The 19,402-nt window shown below is 45.0% G+C and overlaps 1 protein-coding gene across 1 annotated transcript in view; it reads left to right on the forward strand.

The window, feature by feature from the left end:
• Window positions 1-17,350: 17,350 nt before the first annotated feature.
• Window positions 17,351-19,402, forward strand: part of LOC126210569 (uncharacterized) — a 124,622-nt gene continuing 122,570 nt past the window's right edge. The window contains exon 1 of the mRNA XM_049939833.1: window positions 17,351-17,545. Coding sequence (XP_049795790.1) covers window positions 17,391-17,545 — 155 coding nt within the window. The 5' untranslated portion in view covers window positions 17,351-17,390. The remainder of the gene's footprint in view (window positions 17,546-19,402) is intronic.

Here is a 19,402-nt window from a genome sequence, read left to right on the forward strand (position 1 = left end):
CACCTGTTCATTAAGAACAAAACCATCTTTTAGAGACAGATGCTTGAAGATCTCTAATTCTTCGAGCAAGTACAGTTTGTAAGCCTTATTCGCTTCATGAAGCAACTCTACGTCGTCCAGTTCACGTGGCGAATGCTGTAAGAGCCATGGATGTTCAGCAAACGTGGAATTATGAACGTTTTCCCCATTTTTACCTATCATGTGCTCTTTATACCTTACTTTAATGGGTCTACCTGTCTGTCTAATGTAATAGTTTGGGCAGTCGTTACAAGTAATTTTGTATACACCGGATTTAGTGCCAAGTTCTTCCCGTGCTCCAATAGTATGAATTACTCTTTGTTTCAGGCTATTATTTACGGAAAAGGCAACTCTGTAACCGTATTGTTTCTGTAAAAGTCTTCTTATCTTATATGAAACGTTCCACAAAAATGGAATAGAAATAAAGTTATTACCCTCCTTCTTTTTCGCGCAGTTATCTCCTAAAGTTGAACATTTTCAGCTGTTTTTTCTTAACAATTTGGTCAATTAATTTAGGGTCGTATCCATTGTTAGTAGCCATTGATTTTATTAAAGATATTTCTTTTTCGAAACAATTCTGTTCTAAAGGTGTGCTCACAGCACGATGAACTGCAGAATGAAAAAAGGCGATTTTGTGAGTTTGAGGATGACAAGAATCTACTGGGATAATATTATCACAAAAAGTTTCTGTACGAAAAATGTCGAAGCTAATAGTGTTACCAGATAACTTAAGTTTCAAGTCAAGGAAATGGAGTTCTCTCTCATTATTTTGTATCTCTTTTGTGAATTTCATTTTCTCGTGAAAACTGTTAAAAACATGAAACAGTTATTGTAGATCTTGGTCACTCCCTTGAAATATTATGAGTATATCATATATCAACATAGCGAGCATAGAAAGGAACCACATTACCCAACGCAGGATTATTTTTGAAGAAATTTTCTTCTAACGCATTCACAAAGATGTCAGCTAAGATACCAGCTAACGGGCAACCCATGGCTAAGCCGAATGGTTGCTCGTACATTTTGCCATTAAACTGAAAGTAATTGTAATCTAGTACAACCTGCAGTAGTGACATAAGTTCTGACAATTGCAACTCACTTAAAGTTCTATGTTGTCGAATGTTATCTTCGATAATCTTAAGAGTGATATCCACTGGAACATTAGTGTATAAACTTACGACGTCAAAAGAAACCAAACGAGAGGAAGAAGTGATCTCTATCGATTTTAGCTTGTTTATTACCTCAGCACTATTATTAACAGAATAGTTGTTTCCAAAAACAAAGGCTTCTTTAATTTTAGTGTGTAAGAATCTCGCTAATTTATGATGTGGACTCTTTATTCCGTTAACGATGGGACGAATTGGGTGTTGACTTTTGTGTACCTTAAACTGACTTCTAAGCGTAGGTGCTCTAGGGTTCATATTAATTAAAGTTTTCTTTTGAATGTGCCTAATCTCTCAATAAAATTGTGGCTCACTTATAACCTTTCAATAATTGACTGTGAATTTAAACTGGTAAATTTTCACGTCAGTAGCGCTGCGTCATGGCCCTGAAAATTCAATCTGAATAAATAGAAAAATCTTACCTCAATGAAATCGCTGGATAACGCGTATGTATGTGCTCCTATAAGAAATTTTTCTGGCACAGCCCAGTGCAATGCTGGCCGATAGATTTGTCATGTATAAAAAGAACAACTGATTTTTCTTTACAATAATCGGGATGACCATGGAATGGAGAAATTAGTAAATTCTTTAAACTGAGATGAGATGAGATGTCAAACGTTAATTTTTATAAAAAATATTATTATTGAGAGATTTCTTTTTAAAAACATTTACATGGGACTCGATATAACAATACTACATATGCGCGAGGCTGCTTTTACCTTATACTACAACGCTCAGGCACCACCATCGCTCCCCACGACCGGCCCAGCCAACTCGATACACCAGACTGCTCGCTACTCCTTACTCCTACTGCAACACAGTTCCTACTGCAGCCAACACTGCTCTCTGGTCTGAGATTCTCCTATAGCTTACATATCGCAGGCAGCGCGTGAGCAATCCATTAAAATTACATCTGCTCGAGTGCGCTAGCAACGAATTCCTTTGTCATGGACCTCTCACATAATGTAATGGACATTCGCATGAAGATAGGCTATTAGTTTTGTAATATACAGGTCGATTTATCGGGTTTTGGATCAATTTATTTCATAAAGTAATAGGCACAAAGTAGTGATTGATACATCTACATCTACATCCAGCTACATCCATACTCAGCAAGCCACCTGACGGTGTGTGGCGGAGGGTACTTTGAGTACCTCTATCGGTTCCCCCTTCTATTCCAGTCTCGTATTATTCGTCGAAAGAAAGATTGTCGGTATGCCTCTGTGTGGGCTATAATCTCTCTGATTTTATCCTCATGGTCTCTTCGCGAGATATACGTAGGAGGGAGCAATATACTGCTTGACTCCTCGGTGAAGGTATGTTCTCGAAACTTCAACAAAAGCCCGTACCGAGCTACTGAGCGTCTCTCCTGCAGAGTCTTCCACTGGAGTTTATCTATCATCTCCGTAACGCTTTCGCGATTACTAAATGATCCTGTAAGGAAGCGCGCTGCTCTCCGTTGGATCTTCTCTATCTCTGCTATCAACCCTATCTGGTACGGATCCCACACTGCTGAGCAGTATTCATGCAGTGGGCGAACAAGTGTACCGTAACCTACTTCCTTTGTTTTCGGATTGCATTTCCTTAGGATTCTTCCAAAGAATCTCAGTCTGGCATCTGCTTTACCGACGATCAACTTTATATGATCATTCCATTTTAAATCACTCCTAATGACTACTCACAGATAATTTATGGAATTAACTGCACTCCTGGAAATGGAAAAAAGAACACATTGACACCGGTGTGTCAGACCCACCATACTTGCTCCGGACACTGCGAGAGGGCTGTACAAGCAATGATCACACGCACGGCACAGCGGACACACCAGGAACCGCGGTGTTGGCCGTCGAATGGCGCTAGCTGCGCAGCATTTGTGCACCGCCGCCGTCAGTGTCAGCCGGTTTGCCGTGGCATACGGAGCTCCATCGCAGTCTTTAACACTGGTAGCATGCCGCGATAGCGTGGACGTGAACCGTATGTGCAGTTGACGGACTTTGAGCGAGGGCGTATAGTGGGCATGCGGGAGGCCGGGTGGACGTACCGCCGAATTGCTCAACACGTGGGGCGTGAGGTCTCCACAGTACATCGATGTTGTCGCCAGTGGTCGGCGGAAGGTGCACGTGCCCGTCGACCTGGGACCGGACCGCAGCGACGGACGGATGCACGCCAAGACCGTAGGATCCTACGCAGTGCCGTAGGGGACCGCACCGCCACTTCCCAGCAAATTAGGGACACTGTTGCTCCTGGGGTATCGGCGAGGACCATTCGCAACCGTCTCCATGAAGCTGGGCTACGGTTCCGCACACCGTTAGGCCGTCTTCCGCTCACGCCCCAACATCGTGCAGCCCGCCTCCAGTGGTGTCGCGACAGGCGTGAATGGAGGGACGAATGGGGACGTGTCGTCTTCAGCGATGTGAGTCGCTTCTGCTTTGGTGCCAATGATGGTCGTATGCGTGTTTGGCGCCGTGCAGGTGAGCGCCACAATCAGGACTGCATACGACCGAGGCACACAGGGCCAACACCCGGCATCATGGTGTGGGGAGCGATCTCCTACACTGGCCGTACACCACTGGTGATCGTCGAGGGGACACTGAATAGTGCACGGTACATCCAAACCGTCATCGAACCCATCGTTCTACCATTCCTAGACCGGCAAGGGAACTTGCTGTTCCAACAGGACAATGCACGTCCGCATGTATCCCGTGCCACCCAACGTGCTCTAGAAGGTGTAAGTCAACTACCCTGGCCAGCAAGATCTCCGGATCTGTCCCCCATTGAGCATGTTTGGGACTGGATGAAGCGTCGTCTCACGCGGTCTGCACGTCCAGCACGAACGCTGGTCCAACTGAGGCGCCAGGTGGAAATGGCATGGCAAGCCGTTCCACAGGACTACATCCAGCATCTCTACGATCGTCTCCATGGGAGAATAGCAGCCTGCATTGCTGCGAAAGGTGGATATGCACTGTACTAGTGCCGACATTGTGCATGCTCTGTTGCCTGTATCTATGTGCCTGTGGTTCCGTCAGTGTGATCATGTGATGTATCTGACCCCAGGAATGTGTCAATAAAGTTTCCCCTTCCTGTGACAATGAATTCACGGTGTTCTTATTTCAATTTCCAGGAGTGTATACTATAGGACTGACATGTGATTACATTTTCACGCAATTTGGGTGCATAGATTCTGAGAAATCAGTACCCAGAACAACCACCTCTGGCCGTAATAACGGCCTTGATAAACATGGGCATTGAGTCAAACAGAGCTTGGATGGCGTGTACAGATACAGCTGCCCATGCAGCTTCAACACGATACCACTGTTCATCAAGAGTAGTGACTGGCGTATTGTGACGAGCCAGTTGCTCGGCCACCATTGACCAGACGTTTTCAGTTGGTGAGAGATCTGGAGAATGTGCTGGCCAGGGCAGCAGTCAAACATTTTCTGTATCCAGAAAGGCCCGTACAGGACCTGAAACATGCGGTCGTGCATTATCCTGCTGAAATGTAGGTTTTCGCAGGGATCGAATGAAGAGTAGAGCCACGGGTCGTAACACATCTGAAATGTGACGTCCACTGTTCAAAGTGCCGTCGTGGCGAACAAGAAGTGACCGACACGTGTAAGCAATGGCACTCCATACCATCACTACGGGTGATACGCCAGTATGGCGATGACGAATACACGCTTCCAATGTGCGTTCACCGCGATATCGCCAAACACGGATGCGACCATCATGATGGTGTAAACAGAACCTGGATTCATCCGAAAAAGTAACGTTTTGTCATTCGTGCACCCAGGTTCGTCGTTGAGTACACCATCGCAGGCGCTCCTGTCTGGTGATGCAGCGTCAAGGGTAACAGCAGCCAAGGTCTCTGAGCTGATAGTCCGTGCTGCTGCTAATGTCGTCGAGCTGTTCGTGCAGATTGTTGTTGTCTTGCAAACGTCCCCATCTTTCGACTCAGGGTTCGAGACGTGGCTGCACGAACCGTTACAGCCATGCGGATAAGACGCCTGTCATCTCGACAGCTAGTGATACGACGCCGTTGGGATCCAGCAAGGCGTTCCGTATTATCCTCCTGAACCCATCGATTCCATATTCTGCTAACAGTTAACAGTCATTGGATCTCGACCAACGCCAGCAGCATTGTCGTGGTACGATAAATCGCAATCGCGATAGGCTACAATCCGATCTTTATCAAAGTGGGAAACGTGATGGTACGCATTTCTCCTCCTTACGCGAGGCATCACAACAACGTTTCACCAGGTCACGCCGGTCAGCTGCTGTTTGTGTAAGAGAAATCGGTTGGAAACTTTCCTGATGTCAGCAGTTGTAGGTGTCGCCACCGGCGCCAGCCTTGTGTGAATGTTCTGAAAACTAATCATTTGCATATCACAGCATCTTCTTCCTGTCGGTTAAATTTCGCGTGTGTAGCACGTTATCTTCGTGGTGTAGCAATTTTAATGGCCAGTAGTGTCCTTTCTCAAGTTCTTTGGAGGCCGCTAAATCGGAAGAACAAAGCTCTTCTTTTAAAGCAGCAACAATTAAATTTGCAATGTAACGGCCAACTGGTGTCTGTAGGCAGCTGAAATTCAAATAATGCTGTCCTTGAGTTCATTACGTATTTGTTCTAGAACATTTATGTAAATTGTCGGTATGTAATTTTTAAGCGATGTATGATTCACCTGCTATATTTTGATTTAAAGCAATATTTTTGCAGGAAGCCTTTGAGGATAGGGTTTGCAAGTTTGTGGAGAAGAATATTGCTTGCAATGAATGTTTCACACAGATCCATGTTAAACCGACTTTTTTTTATTACCTTTGGACAAATCCATACTACTGTAACTTGCTGTTCTCATAAGTTGTTGTCGTGGTCCTTTCTTCTGCATTCCTGCAATATGAAGTCTTGTCTTGACATGCTGGTCTATTTGAATTTTTTTTCTTTTTTTTTTGCATGAAACGTTTTCCTGACAAACTCGACAATGTAAGACAGTTCCGTCATAAGTAAATGTCCTACGATAGTCAGCTATCCACGAAACGACATTTCTTTTTTCGGGCGGCATGGCGCACAACACGTTACACATTCGTAAACACATTCAACTGTGAACAAGTAAACACAGGGTGGCGCACGAAATGTGTTACCATTTTGTTTTTGAATATAAACTTTATTGTCAATACAATCTGAAAGGAACATATACTACAATGAAGAGCCGTCCATGGAGATTTGTTCTAACTCAGCACATGCACAATATGTCCACCATTTCGTTTCCTAACTTCCTTCAAACGAACACGGAAGTTAGTGATTACCCTACGGCACATATCTTCCGTAATTTCACTGCAAGCTTGAAGAATAAGGCTTCTGAGCTCCATTAAATCACGTCGACGTTTTGGGAAAATTTTTTCCTTTAGATACCCCCAAAGAAAAAAGTCACATGGATTGAGGTCTGGACTATTGTGGGGCCAATTTTGTCCGTCATTGAAGCGACCTGGAAACCTGAGTGAAATGATCCGCATGTCGAAACGCTCGTGTAAAAACTCCAACACAGTGTTTGCAGTATGTGGCCTTGCTCCATCTTGCATGAACCACTGCGTGTTGAAGGGTAAGGCAGTAGCAACAAGCTGTGGAATGAAGTTATTGCGAAGCATGCTCAAATAGCGCTCGCTGTTCACAGTTTCTTCAAAGAAAAAGGTTCCAATAAGTCCGTGACTGGAAATTGCTCTCCATTCTGTAATCCTCGGAGCATAATGTTGTCGCTCATGAAGCACTTGTAGATTTTCAGTGGCCCAAAAGCGTACATTTTGTTTGTTAACCACACCGTCTAAATGAAAATGCGCCTCGTCTGTAAACCAAACGTTGTTGAGAGTTTCTTCCCTACCTCCGCCCACTGAGCAAACAGTGGTCTCTGCTGCTTGTGTTCTTCAGTGAGCTTCTGTGCACAGGTTATCTTGTATGGGTACATATGGAGGTCACTTTTAAGAATGCGCTGAGCGGAGCGTCTAGATATTCGCAGATGCACTGCTGCCTTTCTACACGGGACTTCTCTGTACAGCAACTCGTACCGCTTCAATATTCTCTGGCGAACAAACAGGCTTAGGCCGAGGTAGCTTCGCTTCCAATACTGTTCCTTCCCGTACCAATTTATCGTATAACCTGTGGATGGTCTTCTTGCAAGGGACCCGTCGTGTGTTAAACTGTTGTCGAAAACGCCTCTGAGTCACAACAAGGCTTTTCGTTTCATGAAAAAGTAACACAATTGCCGATCGTTGCTGTGCCGTCTGTCTTCCTTTGTCAGCCATTGCTGCTTACTAGTCTCCTAGCGGCAGTATCGTGAATTACACGTATTGCGTAACTCATTTGTTTTTCTAAGCTCTGCTGGCACTGCTGTACAGATCCCAGCGGGATATCTAATGTGCGTCGTAAATTGTGAAAGAAACAATTGGTAACACATTTCGTGCGCAACCCTGTAGAAAGCTAAAGTGAAACAATTGATGTGAGACTAAAAGCTTGCGTAGTTTAGTAGTCGCCGACGCGTACGGTATGACAGAGAGGCGATTAACCGGGGGCGAGGGCGCAGGATCATTGACTGTCTGCCTGTAGCTTGTTCCTCCTCTGTAATAATTTCGCTAGGCTGTGGCCTCTCGGTTAGCGACTGCACGCAGTTCTAGCTCGTGGCCAATCTGTAAGACATCAAGACTAGATCTAGCTAGTGACCGCCCGTGTAAACTTTTAAAATATTGTAAACATAGAGCGAAAATACGCACCGTCACGAGTTTTTAGTTAAAATATGCAATAACCGGTGAAAAGGAGCAAAATATGCAAATGCGTATGAAACATGCAACTACATACAGGGTGTTACAAAAAGGTACGGCCAAACTTTCAGGAAACACACAAATAAAGAAAAGATGTTATGTGGACATGTGTCCGGAAACGCTTAATTTCCATGTTAGAGCTCATTTTAGTTTCGTCAGTATGTACTGTACTTCCTCGATTCACCGCCATGATTTCATACGAGATACTCAACCTGTGCCTTTAGAAGTACGACACAACATGTGGTTCATGCACGATGGAGCTCCTGCACATTTCAGTCGAAGTGTTCGTACGCTTCTCAACAACAGATGAATTGGTAGAGGTGGACCAATTCCATGACCTCCACGCTCTCCTGACCTCTCCTGAAAGCTCTTGTCTACGCAACCCCGGTACCAAATGTCGAGAGTCTTTGTGCTCGTATTGTGGACAGCTGTGATACAATACGCCATTCTCCAGGGCTGCATCAGCGCATCAGGGATTCCATGCGACAGATGGTGGATGCATGTATCCTCGCTAACGGAGGACATTTTGAACATTTCCTGTAACAAAGTGTTTGAAGTCACGCTGGTACGTTCTGTTGCTGTTTGTTTCCATTCCATGATTAATGTGATTCGAAGAGAAGTAATAAAATGAGCTCTAACATGGAAATTTAGCGTTTCCGGACACATGTCTAGAGATGGGGGATCCGCTCCTGAACTGTTTTATAGAGTTGAATCTTTCAAAGGAGTGAACAATCAGTGATTCAGAAAAAAAGAACGGTAGCTCCAAACGTTTCCCACAGCAGAGAGAGAGAGAGAGAGAGAGAGAGAGAGAGAGAGTCGGAGCAGGTCAGCGGGGCGTCTGCGGGTCAGAGCACACTGCACGCCACACAACACAGCCGGCGCCGGCCTCTGCCCTGCTTCTGCCTTGGCTGCCTGCATTATGCAGTGCCCCATTGGATTTTGTGTTTCACGTATGCCGTGCCGTCTCTGTGCTTCCTCTGCCGCGTGCAGTGTCTGGAGCAGCTTAGCATCGCACTCCATCGGCGATCGTTTCAGTCGCACGTCCTGCCCTCTGGGCAGTTGATGCGAGCAACAGGACAGAGAGCCTCCTAGCGGAGAACATAAGAACTACTTGCAACAACCTGCTCGCAAGAGAACGGACGATTTGTCTCCGAGCGGGTGACTGGTGGCCGTTCACCGCTCCTCCCACCCTCGGAACTCGCCCGCTCAACGCTCACCCCACCCACCCCACCGTTCTCGACTCTAGCCAGAGCGTTGAGCAAAGCAACTCAGGTGTCACTCTGGTCTCTGCGGTCTTAGCTCACGCAGCAATACAGCTCGCGGCTCGACCAGCTTGACTCAGCGCCTCTGCATCGGAGTTCGTCTATTCTGGATATTGTTCTTCATACTAATACCGATATGTACATTACATAATTATGTTATGTATACGTCATTTGTTTTTATTTTATTTTTATTTGTTTAAACTGATCAGATGAGGTTCCTGACTACTCCTCTTACTATTGGATTTTTTATTATGGACACTCGAATTTACACTTTAATTACGAGCGAACCAATAAACGTATTGCAAAATGTGATACACCAATATTTTCCTTGTTTTATTCTGCATAAGGCTATATGCAGCACTTTGGTCTTACAGTCAAATTTATATTTTTTTTCTAATTGTAGTACGGATTTTGCGATTTTGGGCGTCTTCGGAAGGAAATGTTCACTTTAAAAATATATGGCTTGGGATGTATTTGTACGAGGTTAATGAAATTTTAATACATTATAGCCAAATACATTGTTAATGTAAATCTCAAGTTACAACATTTTCCGATCACCCAAAAAACCGCGATAGTGCAAAATAAATCGATAAAAAAAACTTTGTCATATCGTGGAAATTTCAATAAACAATACAAAATTCTTACTCATTATCTGTGTTACTTCAAAATGGGATCAAATAAGATCAAAATACAAAGGGCAATGTGCCTTTCATTTATTTTCTATTTTGAATGAGTGGTGAGTCATGAAAAAGACCTAGTTCATTTCAGGGAGTGAACAGTTCGGATCCGATCTCTGAAAAGAACAGTTTTGCCCATCTCCACACATGTCCACATAACGTATGTTCTTTCTTTGTGTGTGAGGAATGTTTCCTGACAGTGTGGCCATACCTTTTTGTAACACCCTGTATAATCCGCGAGCCGTGGCGCGGCTCTCGGGCGCAAGACGCTGTCGATGACTCCTCTCGTTGAGGCTGGCACTAGGTGCGATCGCGAGCGCCTCCTGTCGGAGCGGGTCCTAACGGGGGAGTGAGTGCGAGTACGGGGGTCTGGGGCGGACAGCAGGGGAGAACGGACATTGCGGCCGCACTCTGAGGCGACGAGAGAAGCGTTGAGCAAGGCGGCAGTCAGCATCGCTTTCCGGGGGACAGAGAGTTGCGGCAGTCCAGCGAGCAGACACCAGCTCCGGGAGCAGTGCTCCGCTTTGTGGACGTGACGTTGGTTGTATTTTGGCGCAGTACAGTTTGCTCGGTACGCATCTGCTGCTCCCTTTATGCCCACGTGTGTTGTTCTGTCCGTATGTGCATTGAAAAGGTTACGCTCCGGCTGGAACAGTGGCTTGTGCTTTACGTTCGTGCATCCTGACTCATTTATTTTGCTGCAGGCAGCTGTAATTTCAGAGATTTTGTTGTTGTTGCGATTGTCTTAGCCCGGTGGTGCCTAGTATCCGAGAACAAGACAGCTAACGTGTGAACTGTTGTTTTGGGTTTTGGAGTCCTGTTTGGGGAACCTAGTTATCACGCACACAAATGTATTGCTGCCGAGTGAGGTTAGTCATAATCTTGTGGAACTGAGCTTTCAGTGACTTGCTCGTCTGCAAATTAATTATTTTAGCCTTTGTGGTGTGTTGATTTTTTTTTTTTTGCTTTCAATGGTGAATTTCTTGTCATTCATTTGTGTATGTTTCGCCGTTAATGATAACTGTCAGTAAGATAGCAAGGTCTTGAAGGGCTTGCGTATCGTGACTGTATTTTTGACAACTGTTTAGTTTGATTTCTTATTTATCGGTCTGGTGAAAGGATTACGTGCAATTACTTTTACAGAACAATGAACAATTCTACTACCATCAGGTAATAAATCTAATTCAGAAGGTGTCATATATAAAAATGGCCGATCAACGGGAATTTCTGCCAAAGGAGTAACCATACATACTGCCTTTTCATGTTCAATCACTTTATATGCAAAACCATATGTGAAAAATCTATGAACTTTGCGATATCTTGTAATATTACCGGTATCTAATATAGAAGGAGCAGGTAACGGATCAACACGAGTATTAGGAGAATCACCCAGTACGTTAGCAGATGGTGCTGCAGTGCCTGTTAACGTTTTTTTTTCTTAGATCCACCAGATTGACCTGCTGCAGCCTGTCGTTTACCTGAATCTACCTGCATTGGCGAACTCATACCTTCGTCACTGTCAGAATATGTTACTAAACGTTGTGGTTCAGAATGTTGTTGTGTTTCTTCTGGTCCTTGTTCGTCTTCGTCTTCTTCGCTATCTGATACTTCGTGGTCGACGTGATGTTCGTCTACAGAACTTGTTCCAGTGGCTGAACCAGATGTTGATGGGCGGTCGTGATCTATAGGCAAACCACGGCGAACACGAGACATTAGCCATTGTTCATATGCATACCGTTTCTGGCCTTCATGCATAAACTCCCAATTAGACCGTTCCCACGGTGGAATATCATAATTCTGAAGGCAAGAAACGTTAAAATCAAACAATGAGAACCAAAAATATATGATACACAACAAAATTATATTTACATACCTTGAAAGGTGGCTACACTGAGCCACAGCGGCAGAGATCGCGCCAGAGAGTTTTGTTTCGCCGCCTCCACTGGCAGTGATTATTGAGAAGTAGCGGAGTGCAGTGCTTGTCGAGAGGTCGTGGTGGAGAGTGCTTGCTGAGATGTCGTAGTGGACAGTGCTTGTCGAGAGGTCGTGGTGGAGAGTGCTTGTTGAGATGTGGTAGTAGCGAGTCGGTGTGGAGATGTTGTAGTAGTGAGTGCTTGTTCCATGTTTTATGCAGTTGTTTGATGGGCTATACAGCAGATGTTGTTCCAATGGAGATATTGTAATGATTAGAGTGCTTTTCATCAATATATATGAAGGTAAAAAAAAATAGAAATACTATAAGTACGCAAGAAAACCAGAATTACACTCTAATCCAAGAACACAAGCCAGATGCTTTGTTGACTGAACCTGTAATGACGCATTATTCAAGACATTGAAATAATGAGAAAAAAAGCGAGTTTTGTTACCTTCATATATATTGACGAAAAGCACTCTAATCATTACAATATCTCCATTGGAACAACATCTGCTGTATAACCCATCAAACAACTGCATAAAACATGGAACAAGCACTCACTACTACAACATTTCCACACCGACTCGCTACTACCACATCTCAACAAGCACTCTCCACCACGACCTCTCGACAAGCACTGTCCACTACGACATCTCAGCAAGCACTCTCCACCACGACCTCTCGACAAGCACTGCACTCCGCTACTTCTCAATAATCACTGCCAGTGGAGGCGGCAAAACAAAACTCTCCGGCGCGATCTCTGGCGCTGTGGCTCAGTGTAGCCACCTTTCAACCTGTTTTTTCGGCATTTGGTTGTTTCGGGTACAAAGTTTTTCCAATACGTTGTTCAACAGCTGTCTTCAATCTCAGGCCGTATTTTCCCACAAATGAATGCCAATTTCGTGTATGACTCCAGTCAATTGCGAAATCAATTAAAGCTTTTGCATCCAACTGTTGAACTCGTTGTCTAAACTCTTCTTCTGTAAATGGTCGTTCTCTTGCTTCCTTTAGCAGATTATCGTATCCTACGTCGTGCTCTTTAGCAATGGCATCTGCTCCACTGCGCGGTGCGTCTATATTTATAGGATTCCCCGGTCCTACGTAATCACTACCAGGTAAAGTATATCCTTTGTTCTGTACACGTTCAACTACTTTTTTAACGCCGTAAGCAGCACCTGCGGCGGCAGCAGTAGTCGCGCCAGCCGCTACCGTTATCTGCCCTGAACTTGAAACACCAGCTGTGCTGATTGCGGCCCCGTCCGTCACACTCTGAGATAACAAGGGCACTGTTTCGCTAGCGGTTGCTATATCTGCACTCTGGTGACCTCGGCCACGATTTCGTGGTCTATTTGCGCGGCGCCGTCGCACTCCAAGATTACTTTCTTCTGGCCTTGTTTCAGGCACCCGTTCAAATTCAACCGTTTCGCCACTCGTATCCAAATCGTCGTATGCTGGATTATCTCCATACCGTATACGATTAGCAGCATCCTCTCTTTGCACTGTTCGAATATCATTACTGCTACGAGAACGATTAACATTTGTTAATGGAATTCTTTCCGCCATTTCAATGTCTTCCTCAGGTCCCGGATATAAAACACCTCCGTCGTATTGTATAGAGCCATGGTTGCCCGTGCTTAAATACCGATTTACCCAAGACATTTTGCTGACTAAAATAAATAAATCATTGCCACCTTTTATATACATTACGTTATCGAGCAGCACGTGTCGGGCAACCTTTTGCTGGCGTGGGTGCTTGCTCAGATAATTGTCCTAAAAGGACAAATTATCTCGGCGGGACAGTGACGCCGCCATCGCGACCTTGAGACCCGGGGGCCCCATTTTTTTTATCAGTTGCTGACCCTCGAATCATGAAACGACGCGACGCATAATGTTTCGATTCATGAGGGTCAGTTGAATAATTTCCGCCTGTGGTCCGGAAGTTGGTTTGAAGGTAAATCCGTTGGTAAATCTTTACTGGACCTAACTGTTAACTGATCTTGCGTTGAACTAATGCCAGTATTAAATCGTTTCTTGTGTGCTATAAATTGTATTACCATAGACAAGGAGACAGGGCACATTCTGTGGTCCAGGGGTAGGCACGGTTGCTGCTTTGCGCGTGGCGTCTTTTCGCTCGCTATTATTTCCCGCGTTAGTACGGGCGGCGTGAGATTTGTTTGCTCGCGGTTGTATGGCCGCTAGTCAGCTGTGCCTGCTCCCGCTTCAGGGTGTGCCGTGTTTCGTAAGGCGTACGCCGACTTTCAGTCACTGTTACTCCTGTGGCTGTCGGTCGCTCACCGAAACGTTAGTCTGTTTTAGCACGGTGGCCACTGGGCCGTGACGATGTCGGTGGATGACCAGCGTTGGGGCGGTCGTCCGCTCTGAGTGGCTTCGGTCGCTTGGACTTGGCAGTTACCTTCTGGTTAAACAAATCAAACTTGTTTATTTGATGTAAATTCCTAAGTAGTTTGTGAGAAAAGTTGTAACTCAGCTTTTCATGATTTTACACAATTCAAGCATTTTGGTAAGGCATTTTCCTATGTATGTTTTATTTAAATGAGAATTCTTTATTGGGGTTATCCACCTGTTGAAGCTTAACATAAAATTTGTAATTTAGATTTCATGATTTTACTTAATTTAAGCATTCTTGTAAAGCAGTCCTTTATCTACGTTTTATTGATTGGTAATTCTTTATTGGGGTTATTCACTGGTTGAAGGTTAACATACGAGGTGTGGCTAGAAAAAAACCGGACTAGTACTGGTGAAACAATAAAACGAATGCAATAAGGCTGAAAGTCGCGTGGCCTGTCACGTGACTCTCGCTCCGCCTACTGCTCGAGTTTCATCTGCCTCCTGCACTCAGTCTGCCCGTGGCGTCTGTTTTAAGTAGTTGACGTTTTGTCTGTGCGTCGGAAAATGTTGAGTGTACAGAAAGAACAGCGTGTTAACATCAAATTTTGTTTCAAACTAGGAAAATCTGCAAGTGAAACGTTTGTAATGTTACAACAAGTATACGGCGATGATTGTTTATCGCGAACACAAGTGTTTGAGTGGTTTAAACGATTTAAAGATGGCCGCGAAGACACCAGTGATGACACTCGCACTGGCAGACCATTGTCAGCAAAAACTGATGCAAACATTGAAAAAATCGGTAAACTTGTTCAACAAGATCGCCGTTTAACAATCAGAGCAGTGTCTGAGTTAACAGGAGTTGACAAGGATTACCGATTTACCGACTTTTTCAATGTTTGCATCAGTTTTTGCTGACAATGGTCTGCCTGTGCGAGTGTCATCACTGGTGTCTTCGCGGCCATCTTTAAATCGTTTGAACCACTCAAACACTTGTGTTCGCGATAAACAATCATCGCCGTACACTTGTTGTAACATTACAAACGTTTCACTTGCAGATTTTCCTAGTTTGAAACAAAATTTGATGTTAACACGCTGTTCTTTCTGTACACTCAACATTTTCCGACGCACAGACAAAACGTCAACTACTTAAAACAGACGCCACGGGCAGACTGAGTGCAGGAGGCAGATGAAACTCGAGCAGTAGGCGGATCGAGGGTCACGTGACAGGCCACGCGACTTTCAGCCTTATTGCATTCGTTTTATTGTTTCACCAGTACTAGTCCGGTTTTTTTCTAGCCACACCTCGTATGTTTGTAACCAAGTTTATGTCCTTGCTTAATTGAAATTTGTTAAGAGCCTTTATTGCTGGAAGATCATTAAAGCTTGGGTGCTTGTAATTGTGAATACTGTTGTCTGTCTATGTTGTGGGCTACCCTTCCACTTCCACAGCCAAGCTGTCCTATCTGCCAGTACAATCCGGTCTCTATTGGCTGCACGAAAAGCATATTTATCATGGTGGCGTTGCTGTCAGGGTTCCCCCGAGCTATAATCCGTAGGTAGCGGTCATCCACTGCTGTAATAGCCCTTGGGCGGCTTCTCATCGACAGTTCTTGTCTCTCTCTTCCATGTCCGAACATCATCACTTTGGTTCACTCCGAGACGCCTGGACACTTCACTTGTGAGAGCCCTTCCTGGCACAAAGTAACAATACGGACGCGATCGAACCGCGGTATTGACCGTCTAGGCATGGTTAAACTACAGACAACACGAGCCGTGTGCCTCCTTCCTAGTGGAATGACTGGAACTGATCGGCTCTCGAACCCTCACCGCCTAATACGCGCTGCTCATGCATGGTTGTTTACAACTTTAGGCGGGTTTAGTGACAGCTCTGAACAGTCAAAGGGACTTTGTCCGTGATACAATATACACAGTCAACATCTATCTTCCGGAGTTCTGGGAATCGGGGTGATGGAAAACTCTTTTGATGTGTGTATTTGCTGCATCCTCCGTACCAAAAACTCCTCAATACAGTCACAAATTTCGTTTGATACCCTCACACGATCACAATTTTGATACAGGTGCGTGTGACATTGAATGAAATGCTTTTCGGAAACCGTGAAATACTGGATCTACTTCACTGCCTTGATCCGTGTGTTTTAGTTTGCCATGTGAGAAAAGTGCGAGCTGGTTGCGAGAACCGTGCTGATTGGCATGGCATTCTGCTAGAGATAGGGGAAAGCTGGGAAATAATACGCGTATAGCGTTTAACCGCTCATATCTAGCAGACCAAAAGATTAAAACAAAGTTTTCTTATAAAAAATTATTGCTGGTTTATTTAGGAACAACATACATCAGTTACAGCTGCCTAACTTTTAACACAAACCTTAACTGTCAACATATGTAAGAAATTGCTCGTTCGTACTCTTAGCTGCAATGTCTGGTACGAGTACGCAACATGTTGTCAGAGAGTACACACTAACATAAATCATAAGAAAATTCACGAATTCCTTCGTAGCTTGTGCATTCTTCGTGCCTCCATTGGGAGCAATTATCACACGTAACGCAGTCTTCCTTCGACTGAAATGTGCAGGAGCTCCATCGTGCATGAACCACATGTTGTGTCGTACTTGTAAAGGCACATGTTCTAGCAGCACAGGTAGAGTATGCCGTATGAAATCATGATAACGTGCTCCATTGAGCGTAGGTGGAAGAACATGGGGCCCAATCAAGGCATCACCAACAATGCCTGCCCTAACGTTCACAGAAAATCTGTGTCGATGACGTGATTGCACAATTGCGTGCGGATTCTCGTCAGCCCACACATGTTGATTGTGAAAATTTACAATTTGATCACGTTGGAATGAAGCCTCATCCGTAAAGAGAACATTTGCACTGAAATGAGGATTGACACATTGTTGGATGAACCATTCGCAGAAGTGTACCCGTGGAGACCAATCAGCTGCTGATAGTGGCTGCACACGCTGTACATGGTACGGAAACAACTATTTCTCCCGTAGCACTCTCCATACAGTGACGTGGTCAACGTTACCTTGTACAGCAGCAACTTCTCTGACGCTGACATTAGGGTTATCGCCAACTGCACGAAGATCCCTTCCAGGGGTATTGCATTGCAGCAGCATGTGGTGTGTTGCAGGTGGCAATGGACTGGCGCGTGAGGACCGCCTGGTGGTTGTTGCTGGCGGTGATGCTGGTATCTGCTTTGACTCCAGTGGAGGCGGGTCACAGATCTGGAAGCAGAAAAGGACGGCGACGCAACAGTGGAGACCACAGCAATGGCTCACAGAAGAACAAGAACCAGCGCAGCTACAATACCCAGACACACAAGCCTTACACCCACAAGTGAGTCTCAGACCACAATCATCTACTGCAAGGGCCCGAATAATTTGGGCATTTTTGTCATTCACCTGAGTTCTGCACCAGAATTAGGTACATGTCAACAAGGAAATTTGTAAAATCACAAAGCAGTACTCCACTTTGAGAGATCAGTATGTTATGAAGCCCATACGAGTTCCCACTAAATGCTGTGATGTGCAATCGGGCAGGACCTAGAATGCTCCTAGGGAATCTCCCGCGCGTGGTTATCAGAGAACCGTGAAGAACGAGTTACTAGGCCCAAATGATATTATGGTTAGCCTCGACGTGGTTTCTCTGTTCACCAAAGTACCTGTGGATGACACATTACAGTTGTTGGCTGCTCATTTTTCCTCAGAAATTTTGAAGTTGTTCCGGCATACCTTGACGACCACTTACTTTTTATACAGTGGAAATTATTATGAAATGACGGATGGAACAGCCAAGGGTTCGCCACTGTCACCAGCAATAGCTAATTTTTTCGTGGAGGATTTTGAAGAACGAGCGTTGAGCAGTGCTCACCTCCGCCCATCATGCTTTTACAGATACGTCGACGATACTTCTTTAATCTGGCCACACGGCAGTGACACGCTGCAGCAGTTCGTCGAACATTTAAATGGTGTACATCCAAACATAAAATTTACATTGGAGGTAGAGAAGGAAGGGAAGTTACCTTTTTTAGATGTGTTGGTGGAGCGAAAGCCGAATGGACGACTGGGCCATTACTATTTCCGACGAGGACCATCTCGGTCCCGAGGTTAACCATTTGACGACTGTTTTCAAGAGGAATGGTTATTCTGCTGGTGACATTAAATCAGTATTGTCCAAGAAAGTAAGACACGATGCCGGCCATATACAAGAAGAGGACCAACACACAGCGCGGCTTCCTTTTTGCGGTGCTACAACAAGAAAGATAGGCAGAGTCCTAAAGAGACAAAGAATAAAACCAGTTTTCCGACCACGTAGGAAAATTAAGGAAATGTTGAGACTAGTCAAAGATAGTCTCGGCTTAAGAGTGCCGGGACTTTATAGTATTCCTTGCGAATGCGGCAAGAATTACGTGGGCCAGTCTGTAAGAACCGTTGCCGACCGCTGCATCGAGCACCAGCGCCACCTGAAATACAGGTATTTGGAAAAATCAGCGGTGGCTGAACATAGCCTGCTTAACAAGCATAAGATTTTATTTGAAGAAACCAGAGTAATAGCCCACGCATCGAATTACTGGGACTCTGTGATCCGGGAAGCAGTCGAAATTAGACTTAGCGATAGTAACTTTAACAGAGACAACGGCTATGCACTTAGCAACACTTGAAAGAGTGCACTGGATAAAGAAAAATCGCAGAGAAAAACTTCCCGCACTTTACCTCCTGATTCAAGGGATGGCGCTGAAAGCAACGCGGGATAGAAACTACATCCATGGAAGTAGAGGGCACCACTTCACTACGCGCCATATCGCTGTTGCTATGACGTATTCCAGCCAATCAGGAGCCGTCCTTTGCATATAAAAGTGGGAGCCTCGCTAGTCATGCCCCCTTCGGGGGGAATTGAAATTCAATACAGAAAAAAAAAAAAAATAGTCACGACAGTCAGTTTTAGCCCTGACGACGACCATGGAGGTAGTGGTCGCAAGCTTGGAGTTTTATCCTGAATTGACGCGGCATGTACACCGAGAGATTTTTATTCAAGAAATACGTCGCGGAAGACTTCGTAGCCATATGAGTTACTGACCGACCACATCCAGGCCATGTTCGACATGTGACATTTCAAGCAGTTGAGTTAGCCAGGCACTCCATCGTTCTTCGGAGAAAGCTAGCCCATTTCTCTTCATATTGGACCAGACACTGT

This window comes from Schistocerca nitens, chromosome 10 (assembly GCF_023898315.1).
Source record: "Schistocerca nitens isolate TAMUIC-IGC-003100 chromosome 10, iqSchNite1.1, whole genome shotgun sequence".
Lineage (NCBI taxonomy): Eukaryota > Metazoa > Arthropoda > Insecta > Orthoptera > Acrididae > Schistocerca > Schistocerca nitens.